The 20,651-nt window shown below is 52.1% G+C and overlaps 1 protein-coding gene across 1 annotated transcript in view; it reads right to left on the bottom strand.

The window, feature by feature from the left end:
* The window catches only part of PGBD5 (piggyBac transposable element derived 5), a 96,757-nt gene that overhangs the window by 4,390 nt on the left and 71,716 nt on the right, over positions 1–20,651 (bottom strand). Inside the window, exons 4-5 of the mRNA XM_051820694.2 lie at positions 8,268–8,448; positions 5,215–5,412 (exon numbers count right to left, since the gene is read on the bottom strand). Of these exons, the coding sequence (XP_051676654.1) occupies positions 5,215–5,412; positions 8,268–8,448 (379 nt within the window). The remainder of the gene's footprint in view (positions 1–5,214; positions 5,413–8,267; positions 8,449–20,651) is intronic.

Here is a 20,651-nt window from a genome sequence, read left to right on the forward strand (position 1 = left end):
AGGGGTGGGCGAGGTGACCAGGGTGGCTCAGATCCACCTGCAGAGTCCAAGCTGGAATCATCCCCTTTCTTCCCCCAGGAAGCACTGGCAGGGAGGAAGCACCTGGATAACAGGGGAGAAACTGAGGCATCAGGGCCCAGAGAGCAGGCTCAGGTGCCGTCGAGGCAGTGCAGTGCCCAGGCTCTCCCAGTGCCCGAGGACCAGGCTAGATGCTTCCTCCTGGCCAGAGGTTATGGGCTCTATGTGTCTAGATTCTCTCTGCCCTCAGAGAGATGCTCCAGCGTGGGTGGATCTGGGGCTACTCGTGTTCTCCAGGGCTTGGCTCCCCAGCACCCAGGGGGAGGGCACGTGCTGCAGCCCCATCTCCCACGCCCTACCTGAGGAGCCCTGGTCCTGGTGCTTCATCTCAGCCATCCCAGCCCAGTCCAAGACGGAGTGGGTCGCAGGTTTCCTATCTTCAGCTCTGTTTCAGAGTGTCTGACTTTGAATTGCAACATTCTCTGGCTCTTAAGAGGCCTGGCTCCTCTGTTGGGGAGTACACCAAGTCCCCGTGGACGTGAGCAGGTTAGACCATCTCCACAGACACAGAAGTCCCCCTAGTGATTTCCGGATGCCACCCACCCCGAGGTGAGTGTCTCATGAAGAGTCAGGGCCACTCTCCATGGAGCCCCACATCTCCCAGGTCTCCGGAGCTCCCTGGAGTCTGCAGCTGGTGTCAGGCCAACCAGGGCAGGGGCGCCTGCGCTGTCACTATCTCAATAGTCCTAGCTCCGGGAGTCCTTTTTAAACTCCTAATTTCCTTCTCATCTTTTTTGTAATTGTTCATTACCATGGGATTTCAGCTTGGAACCCTACCGACTCAAGACCTGCACCGGCCTCTGTGAGCATTTCCTTCATTCTAAGCCAGATCACCATCCTTCCCCCAGGATATTTTGGATTTTGAGATATTATTACAGCTGGCAAAGGTAAAGCAGCTTCCCCAGTACATCTTTTTCTGAGCTTCCGACATGCGAATGTTAACAGGAAGTCATGGGCTACTTATCATCTTTGCTGACAAGCTCTGAGACATAACCAAGAACTATGTGCGTGTGGTCCACCAGCTCACTGGGGGGACGCTGCTCGCGGATGCACGCCTGCCTACCACATGTCTGTCTCTGTGACCTGCAGAGCTGCAGGGCCCTGGTGGAGAGCCCCGTGTCTTCACTCTCCAGCAGCAGCTCTCTGCACCTCCCCTGGCTGGCACGCATGCCACCATTTTGCAGGTTTGAATGAATGAGGCAAGACCCGGCTCACACGTACATGCATTCTGCCTTCTTACAAACAAGGCTTGGTAAATCTGCATCTTCAATGGGCAAGGGTTTTGGCAGGGAGATGACAGACTCAACATGGATTTCAGAAAATCCGAAGGGTTGGGCTCTCCATGGTGACGTCGCTTGACATGGGATAGTATTTAAGCTTTGCAAAGTCTAGGGGGGCAGGTGTTTGGCATGGTGGTTAAAACACTGGTTAAGACGCCTGTGTCCCCTGTTGGAGTGTCTGGTTTGAGTCCTGGCTCCAGCTCCTGATAGGAGATCATATTTTGCTAATGTAGACCCAGGGAGGCAGCAGGTGAGGCTCAGGTAGTGGGTCCCTGCTGCCCATATGGGAGACCAGGATTGAGTTCCTGGCTCCTGGCTTTGGCTCTGGCCCTGGCCCAGCCCTGGTTGTTATAAGCATCTGGGAAGTGAACTAACAGATGGGAGATCTTTCTGTCAGTCTGTCTATCTCTACCTCTCAAATAAATACAGTTTTTTTTAAAAAGTCCTCTTGTGCATAAGCTCACACTGTGACAGAAGGTTCATGTTTCCTTAGACTCGAGAGGATGATAAACCCTTTCCTAAAATGTTCATACCTAGTTCTATTTTTTTCTATAATTGGAAATCCTGCTCAATTTCAAGAAGAGTATGTATGGTTATAATAGGATAAAATATAACATAAAACTGAGAAGCAGTTTTTAGAATATATGGGCCTTTAGCCTATCATCTGGGTGCCATTCAAAGTAAGTAGGAAAGGATGAATTATTTGATAAATGTTTCAGGCACACAAGTGGGGCTACTGGTCTACCAACCCTTGCCATCAACCAACAACAGCAAAACACTGGAGGCCCCCTTGATGGCAGGCACCACAGTAAGTTAGAGTGAATCACAGTACAGACCACGAAGCCACTCCAGTAAATAACAGCCTGAGCTCTTGCTTCCTTGGCCCTGGGACACAGGAGGGACTCTGAAAGCATGAGTGCAGAGAACACGATCGACAGATTTGCCTACCTAGAAAGGAAAAACTTTTCTGTTAACAAAGTCCTAAGCATAAATGATAGCACCAGAAAAAGAAATGCGGAGAGAAATCTGCTACAGGAAGAGCATTTCAGATGAATGAGAAAACAACCCTCAAATTCTTCTAAAGAACCACTGAAAAGAACATGGAGAAACCCCACTAGAGATGAGCCGTAAACACGTGGAGAGACGTTCAACCTTACCATTGGTAACAGCAGTTTATACGTAAAATGTGGAAGCACTTTCACCGTCAGACTGACAACTTGAAAAAGGAGAGAGAACAGTGTTGGTAAAGCTGGAGGAACACGGGTCCCCTGGAAGCAACCTCGGACTGGCACAGACGTGCAGCCTGGAGCACACAGCCCCTCCCAACGCTGGCAGGGTCCGTCCTCCCGGGGACCCAGCACACCCACTTTCACATGTAACGTGAGGAAATGATCGAAGCTGTACCCAAGTACTTACATGTGAAAACACTCGCTACATCCTCATTCATATGGTAAAAAAATTCACCAACGGGGCAGGGGGTAAAGGAATCACAGTAAGGCTAAAAGGATGGAATATAAGGATTTTTTTTTAAATTACGCTTTTTGAACTACATGAAGAAGAAAACTATTTCTCTTTGTTAAAAAAGAGAAAAGGAAGTCAAAGATGTGATCTAGAAAGAGGATTTCCAGTGGGAAAGAGCAGCTGGCCCCAGCCCAGGCTGTCCACCAGTGATCTGCACCTGTCCTGCCTCATGCACGCTGCACCCAGGCCTGTGTGTACCCGCAACGCGTCCCCTGCTGCTTTCTAGGGGCACAGGGGGAAGGGACAGGATCCCTGGAGGTAAGGAATAAACCTGCAGGTATGTGGGGTCATGGTCAGGATGTGAGGCTTTATCATGTAAGACAGAGTATTTTGAAACCAGAAATCATAACCAGATAAAACACAAACACTAAATTTCAGTACATTTTTTCTTTTCAAATCTGAAAGAAACAGAAAAAGGAATCTCCCCTTGACTGGTTCACTCCCTAAATACCCACAATAGCTGGGCCTGGGCTAGGGCAAAGAGAAGCTCAGAGCTCCATCCATCCCCATCCATCCCCATGTGGTGGCAGGGACTCAACTACCTGGGCCATCACCTGCTGCACCCCGGGGTGCACATTAGCAGGAAGCTCGCATTGGGACCAGAGCCGGGACTCAAACCCAGGCACTAGGTTACGGGATGCTGGCGTCCCAGCCAGTGTCTTCCTTTTTTTTTTTTTTTTTTTTGACAGGCAGAGTTAGACAGTGAGAGAGAGAGAGAGAGAGAAAGGTCTTCCTTTTTCCGTTGGTTCACCCCCCCAAGTGGCTGCTACGGCCGAAGCCAGGAGCCAGATGCTTCCTCCTGGTCTCCCATGCAGGTGCAAGGGCCAAGCACTTGGGCCATCCTCCACTGCCTTCCCGGGCCACAGCAGAGAGCTGGACTAGAAAAGGAGCAACCGGGACAGAATCCGGTGCCCTAACCGGGACCACAATCCGGTGTGCCGGCGTCGCAGGCGGAGGATCAGCCTACTGAGCCTTGGCGCCAGCCGAGCCAGTATCGTAACTATTCTGCCAGATGCCTGCCCCAATTTCAGTAGATTTAAAAGTCAAGTCTATGAGCTCTCTTTCTTCCTCCATCAAGGCTCTCCTTACTAGTTCCCTTGGTGTTTGATCTGAGGGCCCCAACCCTAAAAACTGGGCTGAAAGATTTTCAGGATTGTCAGCTTACGTCCTATGCCATTCCCCTCTTGCCTTCCTCCTCTTCATTAACTCATGAAGCTCCAACAACACACCATGCTGCTTTGGGATCCCTTACAGAGGCCAGAGTTTAAAAGAACTTGGCGGAAGAAGCTCCTGCAATCATCTTCCGACCGTGCTCCCTGGGAATGTCCTTGCCTGTACCAAGGCCCTCAGCACTGCAGTCTAGAAGTCTAATCCAAGCCCCGGCCTCCAGCCTACAAGGCCAACTCCAAGCTTTTCTTCAAACATCCCTGAACACAGCACTCAGAGTGCCAGCTTCCCGAAGCCCTCTAAACAGACACGGGGCAATGCCACTACCTGCTCGAGTACCTTGATTATGATCGCAACGGAAATTAACTCAGCGAAGGAGTGGAGGATGCAGGATGGGAGTAAGTACGCAACATGCATTAAATATGCATGCATATGTCACAACACAGGAACAGATATAACACACACACACACACACACAGACCCAATACCGGCACACACACCATACCTCACAGACACAAAGATACACACACACACACACACACCCCTCAACTGAGCTCCTTGTTCCTTCAAACGCCAAAAGAAAAAGGTATCTAAACGTAAAAGAATACAAGATACTGTTCCTGTATATGGTACCATGTAAATTTTCTTGTAAACCACCCTTCTGTTCTCTCGATTTTCTTTTCTGCTGTGTAATAATGTTTTTACTGGAGGCTGTTTCAAATATAGACTCCTAAGTAAGTGCCTTGGTTATCAACGGATTTTAAATCCCAGAGAAAGTTAATGAAGAAATTAATGAACATCCGCAAACCAGACAGTTCAGGTGCTAAACAGCCAAGAGACAGTGAAAGATAAGAATGGATCTGTCATGGAACCCAAGGTTCAAACATAACCAATTACCATATCCTATGTGCAACCTGGGGGTGCTTACGGAAGCTGCTGAAGTCACCTTGCCAGCCCCATCATCCCGACTTCTCTGACAGTCACAGGACTCTAGTGGTTCAGGAAGCCCCTTCCTCACCTGCCGCCCTATCTCCTAGACAGATGTGGAAGCAGCAGTGACTGGCATGGCTGAGAGGGGCTCCAAATTCACCCCGTCCCCTGTCTCACTTCCCCCCACCCCCTTCTAGTGCCTCGGACACCCCTGGTATGGACAGGGGTCTGCACTCACCTTGCTGCACTGGGGAGTAGGCGTTGGTCAGGAAGCGGAAATGCCCTTTGTTGTACCAGCAGATCAGGGACATGTTGCCCTTGGTCTTGATTTGGTACTGGCCCCGGGCTGGGGGGGTGGCCGGGTTGGTCAGCATGGACAGCGGGAGGCCAGTGCAGTCGCTCTTCCTGGCGCTGAGCAGGCCACAGCAGTAGATCCCTGGTGGTGAGGAGAGCCCAAAATCACACACACGCCATTGCAGGCAGCTCCCGGGGCCCTGTGCACACCCAAGGAAAAGATGGCGCTGCCCTGTTCTCACGAGGATTCCTGAGATAAACCTTCTAGAAGGCCTTCCAAAGGTACAGCTCAGGGCCTCTGATCCCTCTGGTGTCTCCTCCAGTGCCTTCACAAGAATATATACTAAGATCGAAGGCAAGGCAGTGGTACAGCAACGGATCAACAGGAACGATGGAGCCCGTACCATCAAGAGGGCTCAGCAGGTGCCTGGCACAGTGCTACAAGCACCCATCACCCCAGCTACTGCCAGCCACTTGTGCACTCAGTCATCATACGCATGTCAGAGAAGAGGAAATGAGGCTGGGTGAAGGCATGACTCCTCCTGCTCAAAGACAGGCAGGAAGTTCAAGTCTAGGAGACAGGCCAATCCAGCTGGAGCTCCATGTTCCCAGTGGTCTCACTGAGACTCGGCCAGCTATGGCCAGTGTTGTACCAGTGCCCACAGCTCCCCAGGCAGCTGTGTGAGCCACAGCCACCACCTCCTGGGGGAGCTAAGTTACAGGCAAAGGCAAGCAAGAGTCATCAACGAATACAGACTAAACCCAGTGTCCTTCAGCGAGCGGTGGACAGCAGGGCCCTGCACACAGCCTCTCGGAGCCGGAGCAGAGGGCAGCGTGAACAAACGTCCACTGAGGCCTCGCCAAATTCCAGCCTAGATTGCAGGCCTCTGCAGTCCTTCCTCTTTGGGGGCCTGCTCCATCCCAGCCGCTCCTCCTCAGACTAAGCCCCTGGAGAGGGCGAGGAAGCCCTTCCCTCTCCTCTCAGCGCACTGAGGCTAGATACGGCACCACCAGGCCCTGGGACGTGTTCCGTGTTTCATGTGCATGGTTCCTCCTCATCGGCACCCTGCACTGGAAGGAGGACACCCTGACGCCTTCTTCTCTCTTCTGCGTCCCTCTCCTTGCTGCCCACTGCCCTCGCCAGCAGCAGCAGGTGCAGAGGAAGAAGCGCTGGGGGGTAAGGGAGGCTGCATTTATAAAGAGGAGGCTCCCTGCTGCCCACAGCTGCACTCCCAGCCATGGGATGGAGCCACCCAAGCTACTCGAGTCTCGAGATTTAAGAAGAACCTGTTTCTCGAAACGGGCGGTGGGGGGGTGGGGGAGATCACACAAATAAGGCTGAGGGTGTTTGTCACTTATCTGCGGCTCTGTGTACAGCAGCAGCCAGTCAGCACCTGCATTTTCACAGAAGGAAAGAAGAAAAGAAAGCACTACTCCCATTTCCACCAATCTATCCCTTTATGACGAGTAGGGGCTGCTCCAGGAATGTCCTTTGTGGCTTCTGTTTTGCAAAGTAGTCTGTGTGTGACCTGGCAGCGAATGACCCCTTTCCTGCCAGACTCAGGTTCTGTGTGAGGGCCACTAACCCAGAGAAATGTCATCCAAGTCTTGGGGTGGGCACAGCCACTAGTGACCTGCTGTGTGGGCACAGTGGAGAACCTCCGCCCAGGAAGCACAGGACGCCACCCGTGTGAAGAGCTCAGTAACTCTAACTGCTTCCAAAAACAGGCAATGCGCTCTCATTGGTGCACTACCTCACCTTCCCTTGAAAAAAGTCTAATTCCATTTCTAGTAATTTTCATCCAGATAGAACTGTCTCTTCCCATTCTCCTGCTAAGTCCCTAAGCCATGAAGCACTTGTTCTCAGAATCACAGGAGCAGCCCCGACAGCCTGGCGCCATCCCCCGGCTTCCACTGTCCTCCCGGGAGCTCTGTCTGCACGGCATGAGCCCACCTGAAACACACGCTCTGAGCTGGCCTTGAATTTACTGCTTGACCCTCGGTCTAGGTTGACAGTGCAAGGCAGGGGGGAGGCTCTGTGACGCATACAACCACCAGCAGCTGTATCACTGTACACGCAGTACCCAGCCAGCGGGTGTGGGCGGCAGCCTGTGCGCTCACCAAGACCCTGTCTTCTTCCACAGTGGCTGCTGGAAGTGCAACAGGGCCAGTTTTCTCTAACTTTCCTTCTGCGGCCCCTCTTCACAAGGTCAGATCCTCTCTACAGTCCATTTACTCACCGGGGCTCTGCAGGGGAGTGAGCTGCTTCGCAGGCTAGCAAGCGGCATAGAGCCTGGGGCTGCTTCCTCCTTGTGCTTGTGGAGGTCCCAGCACGTAAGCTCCCTGCTTCTCTTTGCCTACAAGGGCCTTGCTCTAAGGCCAAATGTCTGATCTGTGGCTGAGCCACAAGAGGTCTACCAGTTCTGGTGGCTGCCATAGCCCACAGGCACAGGCTGTGCTTGAGTGTAGATTAACATCCTCAAACCCAGGGCGAAACACGCCACATGCCGCTTCTTCCACGGTGCTCCCTGGCCTCGTCCCCTATGTCTGGAGAGCCACGGAAGGCACGCCCAGTCTTTGCAATGAGCGACTAGTCAAGCACCCAGGGCGCCTCTGATCTCTCTAAGCCCCTTGTGTTGTTTCCCAGCTTCCCAAGATTCACACTTGCCAGCAGGGATGGGGCCACATCACTGATGCCGAATCAGCACGGGGAACTTTCTAGTGCCTTCCTAGGAGCCAGACTGCTGAGTGTCTTCGATGCCCACACAAAGAATACCCTGGAGCAGGGTGGAGCTTTGTGCCACCATGTCCCCAGACCACTGGCCCATGACTGACACCAGGAGATCTCAGCGTCCAGCAGGGACAAGGCACCCTCAAGGATGGGTCTCCTTGCCTGGCCTCCTGTGGTCTGTGCTGCCGCTATGCACCCCAACCTGTCCTGCTACAGCCTCGTGGAGGTGGGGCCAGTGCGTGTCCTGGCTTCCCTCCTTGACAAACCTTGCTTCTCAAACTCCTCAAACAGGGTCAGGCTGGTGATGCTGGGCCCCGTGAAGATGATGTAGTTCCTGCCCGCTGCGTTCCGACATAGACTCCGGGCCACCATGCCATGGAGCTGTGGCTTGTTCTTCAGTGTGTCCAGGCCGTCCGGGCCCCCACCTTCCTTCAGGTGGACGTAAATCTGTAGCAGAAGCACACAGCGGTCAGTGCACTCGCAGTGGTATCGGGCCGGGAACCCAAAGGCTTGCAAGGCAGGGGTCTCCCATCATCTCTTCTGCCCTCAGGGACCCCAGGCCACTGCAGACTCAGCCCTGGAGACTTCTGTTTGGAAAGGTCAAGGTAGAGAAGGAGAGAGACAGGCAGTTACAGGTAACGAACTTGACAATTGAGTCATGCAAATATATGCCCCAGTTCTGAAACCCAAGAGAGACTTAGGGTTACCATCGATAAAAGTGAAGCCTCCCTCACCCATTAGGAACATGCTCATTGGGTACACCTTTCTAATGTATGAAGTACATTCACAAGGACTTGCATTCGTTCTTCATGGTAACTCCCATGTGGTGGGTGAATTGGTGTGTATATGCTTTGCCTCACGGCACAGGACAGAAAATGGGAATGGGGATCCAGGACCAGCAGAAGAGGTGCAGGACTAAGTAAGCAATTTTTAAATTTGAAAGGCAATGTTATATTTATGGAGAGAGTGGGTGAGTGGGAAGGAGAGGGTGGTGGCAATCTTCCATCCTTTGGTTCACTCCCCAATGCACCAATGGCCACAACAGCCAGGCTGGTCCAGGCTGAAGCCAGGAACCTGGAATTCTATCCAGATCTCCTATGTGGGTGACAGGGGCCCAAGCACTAGGGCCATCTTCCAATGCCTTCCCAGGCACACTAGCAGGAAGCCAGATCGGAAGTGGAGCAGCCGAGACTTGAACCAGTGCCCATGTGGGATGCCGGCATTGCAGGCAACAGCTATAGTAAGCAAATTTTAAACCCTGTGTTCCACGGTGCTGGCATGAACATCATCAAAGAGGAGATACGGAAAAGTGGATGGATACAAGAAAACACAGTCCTCCCTGTGGCTGAGAGCCACGAAGGGTGAGCCACACAGTAGCAATGATGTCCTCCTTTAGGGAGAGGAGCTCCTGGGTGCCTGAGCTGGGCAGCCGTTCGTGAGCTAATTGTGCTTACCTGAGAAGCACACTGACACTTGGGGGGCAACAGGAGAGCCCTAACTGTTCAGAGGCACAGAACTGCTAAGCGAGGGGCTGTTGCATGCAAAATGCTATTGATGTTCCATCTGAGAAGCACTAAGACAGACCACACGGAGAACCCAGCCCAGCCACTTCAGTAACCATCCCAGCAAATACTCCAGCATCCCTTACAAAACACACGTGTCTGGTGTTCTCGAGGCAGATGAGAGCGAGTGGATGACAGGAAGTAGGAGGTGCATGATGCTGGGTGTTAGCTTTGCCCTGGGATGTGACACTGGTTGCATGACATTGCAACAGGGAGTGTCTTGGGAAGTACGGATTCAGGAGTCATCCCTTACGGGGCATGGACAACGTGCGCCATTTATCTCAGCCCTTCTTGGGCAGCACTCTGAAACCTGCAAAAGCAAGACCCAGTTCATCTGTTCTCGACTTCTCCAAAGAACACTGGGGACAATGGCAGTAACCGATGGACTGAAAAGCAATTGGTTTTGTACTGGCTGGTATTTCTACAAAGCTGTTGCTAGAATCTGGGTGTTCTCTTACCTCTAAAATAAAGAATCAGAAAAAGCCTTGTTCAGTTCTGCTGGTCTTGACTATCTGCCCTACTGCGTCTCTTTCAGAAGAGAGGAGAATCAGGTGTCTCCACTGCTGGTTCAGAGCATATTTGGTCACACAGAAGTCACTCATTAGGGACTGATGATTCTTTGAACCCATTACTGTAGCCGTGCAAGGTGCTGGTGGAGTGTGTTAGTAACCCGGTTGCGGGGAACGGGCACAAGAGTGCGCAATCTGCATTCACTGAATCACGGATGTGTGTATGGCTGTCACTGGGACGCCTGCATGGGACGGCCACTCAGGAGTCATGGATTTAAATGGTGTTCACAGCCCACGAGAGGGACTGCAGCTGGGGAGGGTATAAGTGCCGGACTTAATGGGCATGGGCTCTGTTATCTACTGACTTGTGCGATTCTGGATAAGCGACCTGTTGCTCTGAGCCTTGATTTCCCTGTGTGTCAGGCTAAGATGCTGTATGTACCCAGAGGACCACTGTCTAGAGGGGAGAGTCATGCACACAGAAACAACCTGCTTCACTACGATGTCCCCCACTGTCTGTTGGAGCACACATTCCAATACCCCCAGGGTATGCCTGAAACTGCAGAGCGCACCAAATGCTCTCTCACAGCAGGCACTGTGGCCCCAGCTCTCACCGTCTGGGGTGAGACAGCAACACTAGCACTGGCTTCTTTTTCCTTTCATGGAGAGATTTGTTCTCAGCGTAAACATCAGCAATCTCAGGCCACAACTATTTTTTTTTTCTTTCCTTAAGTTGGAAACTTTCACCTCTTCATTAAAGAAAGCACTTCACACACTCTCTTCAGCATTTCCAAACTGCCAGCATTGCTACTCTTTCTCTTGGGGGCCATTATTAAGTAAAATCAAGGTTACCTGAACGCAGGCACCACAAACACCACACATCACTCTGACAATCAAGACCACTGCTAACTGACTGTTGCGTGGGAAATGCACACACTTTAAAACTTATGAATTGCTTCTTTCTGGAATTTTCCATTCAGTATTCCCGGATCGCAGTCGACCATAGGGAAGCGAGACCACAGGTGGAGGGGAACTACTGTGTAGGAACGTGCTACAGCTACGCTGTCCAGCGTGGCTGCCCCTAGACACGCATAGCTGTTGTAGTTGGCAATTAAAGGAACTAAAGAGGCAAAGTCAGCTCCTCAATCACACTGGGCACATCTCAAGTAGTCAAGTTACACATGGCTAGCGGCTGCCATGATGGAGAACACAGATACAGACCATCCCATTATCACAGGAGTCCTACTGGGCAATGCTGTAGATGCCATTCTTGCTCACAATGCAGGGTTTCCAGCAAAGTCTAGAAGCTACCACTACCCTGATGACTTTTACTTCTCATGCCCCATTTTTCTCTCTGTTGCCTCTTGCCACACCTGTGACCAGGAGGAGCTCATGCACGGAGCCTAACATTGGCCCTTCTCCTCTCCAGCTGCACCTGCAGCATTGCTGACACCTCTGAGAACCGTGCTTGTGACTCATCCCAACATTCAAAGCCTGAGGAGGTTCCTTAAAAATGGCTTGGAGGAGGGACAGTGTCAGAGCACCCTGTGGGGTCTCTGTGCCCACTCATTTCCAGGTCACAAGTTCCCTAGGGAAAGGGCCAGGGTTTAATCTGGTGCACACATCTGGGTACTTCATAAACACTTTATGGCCTTCTTTGTACCCTTGTATGGCAAGGAGACCTGGGACAATGAATCCAATTAAAAAGATCAGGAAAGAAGGTCATTCCCAGCCATTAGCTCAAGGCACACAGAGAGGTCTACAGTGATGTCTCCCACTGCCAGCCCCACCCTGGAACATAACTACATCCAGCCTGGATGGGATGCATCCTCAGCCCTGCACAGCTCTGCCAATGGACAAATGTCCTGCCCTGCCCAGCCCCTGACTCAGGGGCAATGTTCACTTGAGCCAATTAATTTCACTCTGATTCCAGCTGGTTTTGTTTTTTAAGATTTAGTTATTTGCTTGAAAGGCAGAGTGACAGGGGTGAGGGGAAACACAAACATAAACACACATACACACACAGAATTGATCTTCCACCTGCTGGTACACTCCCCAAATGGCTGCAAGGATGGGCCAAGCCAAAGCTAGGAGCCTGGAACTCCATCCTGGTCTCCCACATGGGTGGCAGGGGCCCTAGAACTTAAGCCATCTCATGCTGCTTTCCCCGGCTCATTAGCAGGGAGCTGGGTCAGAAGTGGAGCAGCCAGGACTGGATGCAACTCTCATATGGGATGCTGCCATCCCAGAAGGTGGCTACAGCATACAGCCAGCCCCTGGGCCCCACCATCAGAGCTAATCTAGTTAGTTATAAGTCAGAAGCCAAAGATTTCCTTCTTCTAGTATATAAAAACAATTAAAATTCAATTAAGTAAGAAAAAAACTTTAGGACTATCTCCTTAGATTCTTCTAACATAAAAAGTATCTTTCAAAATAAGAGAGGGGAAGGGCTGAGCTGGATAGTGACTGATTTCTTCCAGTGATTGCCCACACAGAAACACCGATTTGAGCAACTATCCACGCGTGAAGATACCTTCAAAAGAGCTAAGGAAACTGAGAGACCACAGCACCTGCTTTTAGCATAAGAAAAGACACTGCTGTGTCACCCTCACTGCAATTCCAAGGCAATCCCCGGGCTGCCTCCTCCACGCCTCCCCCAACCTCAGACAACACAGTGTGGGGTCACAGGACAGGACAGGAAGCACTGGGCCCACAGGAGAGAAACCCAATCCCGAGCAGCACTCAGCAGCCCAGGATGGCTCCTCTGTACCTGCCCCAGAGAGATGTAGAGATAGACTGTGTCCTGGCAGCATCACCTCTGACCAGCTGCAGCAGCCTGAGGTCTCGCAGGGACCACAGAGGCAGGCAAGCTGTAGCCTTGATCCTCCTCCTGTGCTGCACTGGCTTTGGAAGGCTGTAGAACACCCATGTTCCATATTGGAGTGTGAGTTCAGTTCCTGGCTCCAGGTCCTGATCCCAGCTTCCTGCTAATGCAGAATGTGGGAACAGTGGCGACAGCTCAAGATCATGGGAGCCCTGACTGAGTTCTCGGTTTCTGGCTTTCACCCTCGCACCCCACATTTTCGGGCATTTGGGGAATGCACCATCAGACTGGAAATCAATCAGTCCATCTAATAACTAAACAAAAGAAATTTAAAATGCGAGGACAAGAGCGTTATGTGTAGAATTTTTAAATTTAAAATATTCTTCTTTTTTTGGTTTCTTAGCTTTATGATCAAAGTTAAGCTACTGTCAGTTCAAATTAACTAGCTCTAACTAAAAGATATTTTTAAGTAAGCCTCATTTTGCATAACCACAAAGCAAAAACCTATAACAAACACCAAAAGTAAAGAGCAAGGAATCCAAACACAGCACCAGAGAAAAATCGTTGAACCACAACAGCACTCATGTGGATTCTTACAAACTTGGAGTTGAGAGTAAGAACAACGGTTCCCAGAGCCCAGGAAGAGTGGAGGTGACTGAAGGGTGGGGAAACAATGGTGAGTGGGAGCTAAGTTACAGTTGGGTCGGGGTTGGGGGTGGGGGAATGTCTGCTGTTCTGTTGTACAAAGTAGGCTGACCACAGACAACAATAACGTATTGCATGGTCCAAAAAAGCTAAAGAAAGAATTTCAAATCATAGATATGCTTACCCTGATTTGAACTTTACACAACATATGCTGGACCCGAGCACCGCGTGGTGCCCCACAGAGCCACACACTATGATGTGTCCACAGTGAGAGAAACCACCTGATGGCAATTGACCCTAGAAGACTCGCCGACCGATAACCAAGTTGCAGAAGAAATAGAGGCTTGGTTTTGTCTCAACTGGAAAACGTTCTTTCCTTGTGGAGACAACATGGCTGGGGGGTTAAGAGGGTGAGCTCTGGGGTCCGAATGGTTTACTCTCAGCTTTACCACTTCGTAGATGTGACCTGGGTGAGGCGGTAAGTCTCCTTGCTGATCAATTCATCACCTGGCTCATACGGCTGTCATGGGGAGAAAAGGACCAATGCATGTGAAATGCTGTAAGCGTGGAACCCGGCACATAGCACACACTCTGTGAACGCCCATCACTCCTCCCTGAACATCAGAAGAAACTACCGTAAACCACAGGTGCGCCAGTCCAGCCACGCAGGGCACAGTGTCCCCAGAGATGCCATCACGGCTCTGGCTGGGCATGTTCCCCAGCTCGGGAGTTTCCATCTTCAGTTCTGGCATCTGCAGTGCACCCACTCCCAGTCAATTCACACTGTGAGCCCAAGCCCAGGCTCCACCGGGCAGGGGGCGATGGCTTGTCATGCACGTTATTGTCCCTCCCAGTTCTCTGCAGACAGTCTGCCCTGCCTTCTTCAGGCAATGTGGCCCCGCTTCCCTCAGGCCCTGCACAAGGCACTCCCCATGCAGCTGCTGCTCTGCCACTGCTGCCCAGTGTTGGTCCACCGACCGATGTCCCTGGCTGGGAACCCTGGGTCTCATACTGTGGGGATGGGAGATCTACTTCAGCATATCTAAATAGAGAAATCTGCTCTTTTGGACTAAATCAGGGCTATTATTATTTATTAGACCATTCTCTTAGGGCTCCATTTGATCACCAAAGATCAACAGAAATTAACATGGTCAGTTCTTCCCACTGGATTCCCAAACTTTTTGACCAAAAAGAGCTTGAACAAAAGTCTCTCCAGAGCCACTTTCCTTTCTGCCCCACAGCTGTGCCAACCGCCCTCCACGATGAGCAATCCTATTGTCTCCAGCCTTCCCATCACACAACTTTCCCCAGTCACTGGAAGATTCCTTTTCTGTATCCATCTCTCCGTCTGCTCCTCCTCAGCTCACAGAGAGCCTGCAGAGGGGGAGGCAGGAGGAAAACCTGAGCCAGGTCCCCTCCTCACACACCCTCTGCAAACAGGGCTAAGGGCAGGAGGGCGTGTCGCAGCTGGGGGCAGTCTGCAGCAGCCTGTGACAGAGGACAAGGACACTCTTTGGAGTGCACCATGAGCATGTAATCAGAAAATGGCAATGGTAATGTCAAAAGAGAAGGCATACAGGAATTCGTACCTGTCTTAGTTTCCTTTCTCGCCACTTAACAGAACACCCGAGACTGGGTCATTTACAATAATGAAGAACAGACATGTACTTGGCTCATGGTTCTGCCAGCTGAAAAGTTCAAGATTAAGAAGCTGCACTGGTGGGGACCTTCTTGCTGCATCAACACCTGGCAGAAGGCATCACGTGGTTTGTCAAGAGAGTGGGATTGCAGAAAGACGGATCAGAAGAGAAGCAGCCAGGACTCGAACCGTTGCCCATATGGGATGCCGGCACTGCAAGCAGTGGCTTTACCCGCTATGCACCACAGCACTGGTCCTGAGACTTTCTACTTAGGCATCCATGCATCTGTGTGCCAGAAGCCCACAGAGCCATGGAGCTGGCTGTTTTCTTCTCCCTCCTGGTGGGGGTGGCGTGGGACATCCTTGGTGACAGGCACAGGGGCTGGGCAGAGGACTGTGGGTGAGGAGCTGGCCCTTGGCTCAGTGCCTGTCAGCTTCGAGATTGGGGATGGATCGCTTCACCTCTGTGCTCTGTGGTTCTCCTTGTGTGTAACATAAGGCCAACAGCACTCGTCTCTCAGGGCTGAGTCACGTGGAGGAGATGCCTTGGTGCCTGGCCTGTGGCGAGAGCTCTGTGACACAGGTTCCTGGGCGTATTCTCCTCTGGCACCCCACACACCCTGTTCTCTAAGTCCAGGGAGACTTCCTAAGCCCTACAGCTACTCTCCTAGAACCTTGGACTGTCCTTCCACAGTTCCAGCAGTGCACTCATCATACGGTTCATGAAGATTTTTTGCACACCCAAAAAATCTTTTGTACAAAATAAAATTGTTTTTGTAGAGAGGCGGTAAGGGCTCCAGAAGTGTCTGGTCTTCAGTGCCAAGCACAATGGCAATCCCAGAAAGGCGTGTCATTTCTGTAGGTGTTCTGACATTTTTTGAAAATTTATTTTATGGGGCCGGTGCTGTGGGGTAGCAGGTAAAGCCACCGCCTGTAGTGCTGACATGCCACATGGGTGCCGGCTCGAGTCCTGGCTGCTCCACTTCCCATCCAGCTCTCTGCTGTGGCCTGGGAGGAGAGTGGATGATGGCCTAGGTTCCTGGGCCCATGCACCCACACAGGAGGCCTGGAAGAAGCTCCTGGCTCCTGGCTTTGGATCAGCTTAGCTCTGGCTGTTGTGGCCATCTGGGGAGTGAACCAGTGGATGGAAGACCTCTCCCTCTCTCTGCCTCTCTGTAACTCTGCCTTTCAAATAAATAAATAAATCTTTAAAAAAAGAGAAAATTTATTTTATTCACTTGAGAGAGCAGAGTCTGCATCTGGGAGGGGAAGCCAGAGAAGAAGTTATTTATTTTAGAGAATTGGCTCAAGCAATTGTGGAGGTTGGACAGCCCCAAATCCGCAGGGCAGGCCAGTAGGCCAGGGACCCAGGGAAGCGGCCCCTTGAGTCTGAGGGCCCCCTGTGGGCAGAGTTCCACCTTCTCCAAGAAGGCTGAAGCCCACCCACAGTACAGAGGCTAATCTGCTTTACTCAGAATCCACCAATTTCAGTGTTAATCTCATCTGAACAATGCTTTCATTTCTAGACTAGTGTCTGGCAAGCAGCTGAGTATCACGTCCCATAAAATCCACCATCACACCCTCCAAGCCCTGCAGCTATCAGGAGGTAAAGGCAGGAAGCCCAGTCAGGCAGGAAGTAAAGGATGAGGGTTCACAGGGACCCCATGTCCTGCGGAGCCACCTGGTCACAGACGGGCTCAAGGACACCGGGAGTGCGTCCAAGCGCTGCTCCTGCAGGAGGCAGCAGACCCCGTGGCACTGACGGCCTGGAGCGTACGCACTGTCCTGACTGCCCATCTCTCTCTACACGTGAAGTGGCTGGAGACCACGGCCACACCGACCCTAGAGGGAAGACACAGAGAGCATTCAGAGACCAAGACTGCAGAGCAGTCCTCCTGGGCGCTCCTCTGGGGTACCCGCGAGGGGCCGTGGCTCAGGGAGACTCACCCTAACCCTAACCCTAACCCTAACTCTAACCCTGTTTCTAGGGTTAGCATATCAGCCCACAGCTAAGGATGCATTCCCAGGTGTTGGGACGATGAAAACGTTCTGGAGATGATGGATGGTGTTGTCGGCTGCACCACAGCATGAAAGTACTCAGTGCCGCCGCATCAAACACCTCACGGGGTTAAAAGGGGACATTGGATGTTATGCGGATTTTACCACCAAATACATAAATAAAAGCCATTCTCCTTGAGGATGGGACCATGACTCTCACTTTATTCCCCACAGTATGCAACACATATATTTTATTCCTCAGTGTTCCTCATATTAAAGTCGACCAGATTACCAAAAATTCAAGGCCCCAGTCATAACACACAGTAAGTCGCTTCCTAGAGCAGTGTGGGCGGCCTCATCTGACAGTTCCCGGCGGTCGCAAGCATTGCCGGATGGTATCTTCACACACGGTTTCATTCTGAAGTGTTTGGTGAAACACCAAGGTAAATATTTTTAGTCCAAAGGCATTTTTTTTAAATAAGTCATTAAAATTTTTTACAATTTATTTTCATGTTATTTTAAAGGCAGAGAAGCAGAGAGAAACAGAGAGATCTTCCATCCACTTGTTCATTCCCCAAATGCCCACAACAGCCTGGACTGGGCCAGACTGAAGCCAAGAGCCTGGAACTCAATCCAGGTCTCCCAAGAGGGTGGCAGTGACCTAAGTATTTGAGCCACGACCCTGCTGCCTCCCACGGTGGACATTAGCAGGAAGAAGGACTTGGCACCTGAGCAAAGGTGCTCTGATGGGGGATGGAGGTGTCCCAAGCAGCATCTTAACCACTGAGCCCAACACCCTCCCAGGATCCAGGGACTTTTAAAGTCATCAACTCTATGGAACAGTCGTGTGCATGCCCAAGTGGGAGAGCAGCCCACTCCCCAGATGGCTGCAACACCAGGTTGTGGGAATCGAGCCACCCTGGTCTCCCAAACAGGTGGCAGGGGCCCCAGTGCTTGAGCCATCTTCTGCTGCCTTGTCAGGTGCATTAACAGGAAGCTGAACTGGAAGCTCAGCAGCTGGGACTCAAACTGGCACTCTGATATGGGATGGCGGTCTCGCAAGTGGTGGCTTAACCCACTGTGCCATGACCCCGGCCCCCACTTTCATCTGATTCTAACATTTCCCTTCAAACGAAATGGGGAGCATTCAACTTGTATTGAACAACATTGGAGCTGCTCTAAACATCATCACTGTTACTGTTTTTTTATGCAAGTGATGGTTTGCCTGCTTCTTGCACAGTTGCTTGCAGGATAAACTTACACACGAGGCGTGGTGAGAGGAACTGGCAGCAGTGAGCTCCACGGCTTTTCCACTGGTCATTTTCTGGGGTCCTTAAGAAATCCCAGGCCACTTTTGCATCTCTGTTTCTCACTTACCCCTGGATCTAGAATCTTCTAAGTGGAGCTAATCCTTACACAACCCTACTTCCCACGAACGCAGTCCGATCAGCTCCAAGCTACAGCCTCATCAGGATGAAAAGCTCAAAGCCGAAGCAAGACGCTGGTCTCTGCCAGGGGACGCCTGTACACGCACACTGTCTTCAGGGTAGCACCAACTGCAAGAAAGCTATCTGGTCACCCCAGGGTCAACTGTGCCACACAACACACTCTTACCAAGCTCACAGGTTTCCAGAACTCAGGTGACAGGGCCTGGGCATCTTCTCGTGGCCAAGGCACCACGTACACGCCCCTTCCGATCTCAGCATGCACCATGGTCGCCTGTGTCCCACCAGCCAGCCTCGGCACGGCAAGGGCGTAGGGCAGACACCGCCCGTGGCGAGAAGCACTGCAGTGTGGCAAAGGGCCATCACCGCAGCCAGCTGGCCACAGCTTCCCTGAGGCTCGGCAGCTGGCTTCCCCGGGGAAAAGTCATTCAGAAGAGGACAATGTCATTGAGACACTCCATGGAGCAAATATCCCGGTGTATACAGCCCAACACATGACCTTGGCAAAGAAGACAGGTGCAGACCCTTGCAACAGAGAGGACCTCCCCGATGACCTAGTCCCAGCCCTGTAGTCTCTACAGGAGGATCCCAAAATCCAGAGCAAAGACAGCCTGCTGGGCTCACACAGGATGCTTGCCCTGCTGATGTCCTTGAGACCAGAGGAGGTGAGAGGCAGTCTGGGGCTCTAGGGGAGAAGCACCATTAAATACTGGGTCGCCTGTGCCAGCCTCAGCCATGTTATCTGAGAAATGGGCCCAGTACTGCCTGTTCTCCATGCCTTGCCAGGCTAAGGTGAGAGATGTGGGTGTTCAGCCCCATGGCTGCACCTGCCCAGGGGCCCCTCCAAGAGCTGTCAAACTAGCATTAGCTCTTGGAGAACAAACATAAAAGGGGGAGGGGACACTAGAAAGACAATCATCCCCCAGGCCACTCCTGTGGCTCCTCCTGTATCTCTGGCTCTCGCACCAGGCAGAGACATCTCTTTCCTGCCATAGGCACCCTCAATTGGACCAAGGAACAATGGGACAGACTGGGGAGGCTGCGAAAGTTCTGGCTTCAGCTCTGTCCTGGGGCCGCCTACACCTGGAGGGGGCTCCCCTTCATGCAGTGCTTCTGGGGCTGCCTCTGGTGAGGGGGAAATGCAATTCCTTCTGCCTGGAGGCTGCTTGCTCGCCTCCCTCCTGGCCTCTAGTAACAAACCCTCCTGAGCTGCACGGCCTCAGAGTTTTACAAATAAAAGGAAAACTTCCAGGCCCAACCCAAGCCTCTCAGGTCGCACATGGAATTTATAGATTCCAGAACAAGGACACTATGGAGGTGGCAGACCTTTTGCTGGGCCACAAGCACCTTCCTTGCTGTGGCTCCGGAGCGGACACGGTGAGGAAACGCTCGGCCCAGTTTTCCTGTGACTCCTTCTCCAGCTCGGGGAAAGAAGGAAGTGCAAGGACCCTGCCTGGGGCTGCAGCCAACAGAGGGCAGTGAGTGTGGCGTCAGCAGTCACCACCAAGCTGGCCTGCCTGACCCAGTGTCACTGCACAGCATAGATGAGAAACTGGCCCAGCCCAGGAGCTGTCACCGGGTGCCACGTGCCAGTGTGCACCTGCCCCAGATTCCCCCTCTGTGGCCCCCACTGCTCCTGGCAGCTCAATATCTGATGTTTTTCCTGGAGCAGAGCTCGATCATGTCTTCCAAGAACGCATGCCAGTGATGCCAGCGCATGCTCCTGACGAAGGCTAATTTCACCAGCTGGTTGTTGGTGGCTTGTGAAGAAGGTGTGCTGGGGATGGGAGGGTAGGGCAGAGACCTGGACTAGAGGGGTGTCCTGGAGCAGTCAGAAGTCCCCAAGCCTCCAGGGAGTTAGGGGGTCACCTCTCGTGGCCCACCAGCTGATACTGCCAAGGCCTGTGCCTTGATGACTTGTTTCCCCAGAGGCGGTGGGGGTGGGGAGTGAGAATGTGCAGGGCACAGAGCTGGGTATGGCAGTGACCTCCTCAAGGGCGGGCTATCCCACTGCCGCGGTGGGCGAGG

This window comes from Oryctolagus cuniculus, chromosome 13, assembly GCF_964237555.1.
Source record: "Oryctolagus cuniculus chromosome 13, mOryCun1.1, whole genome shotgun sequence".
Lineage (NCBI taxonomy): Eukaryota > Metazoa > Chordata > Mammalia > Lagomorpha > Leporidae > Oryctolagus > Oryctolagus cuniculus.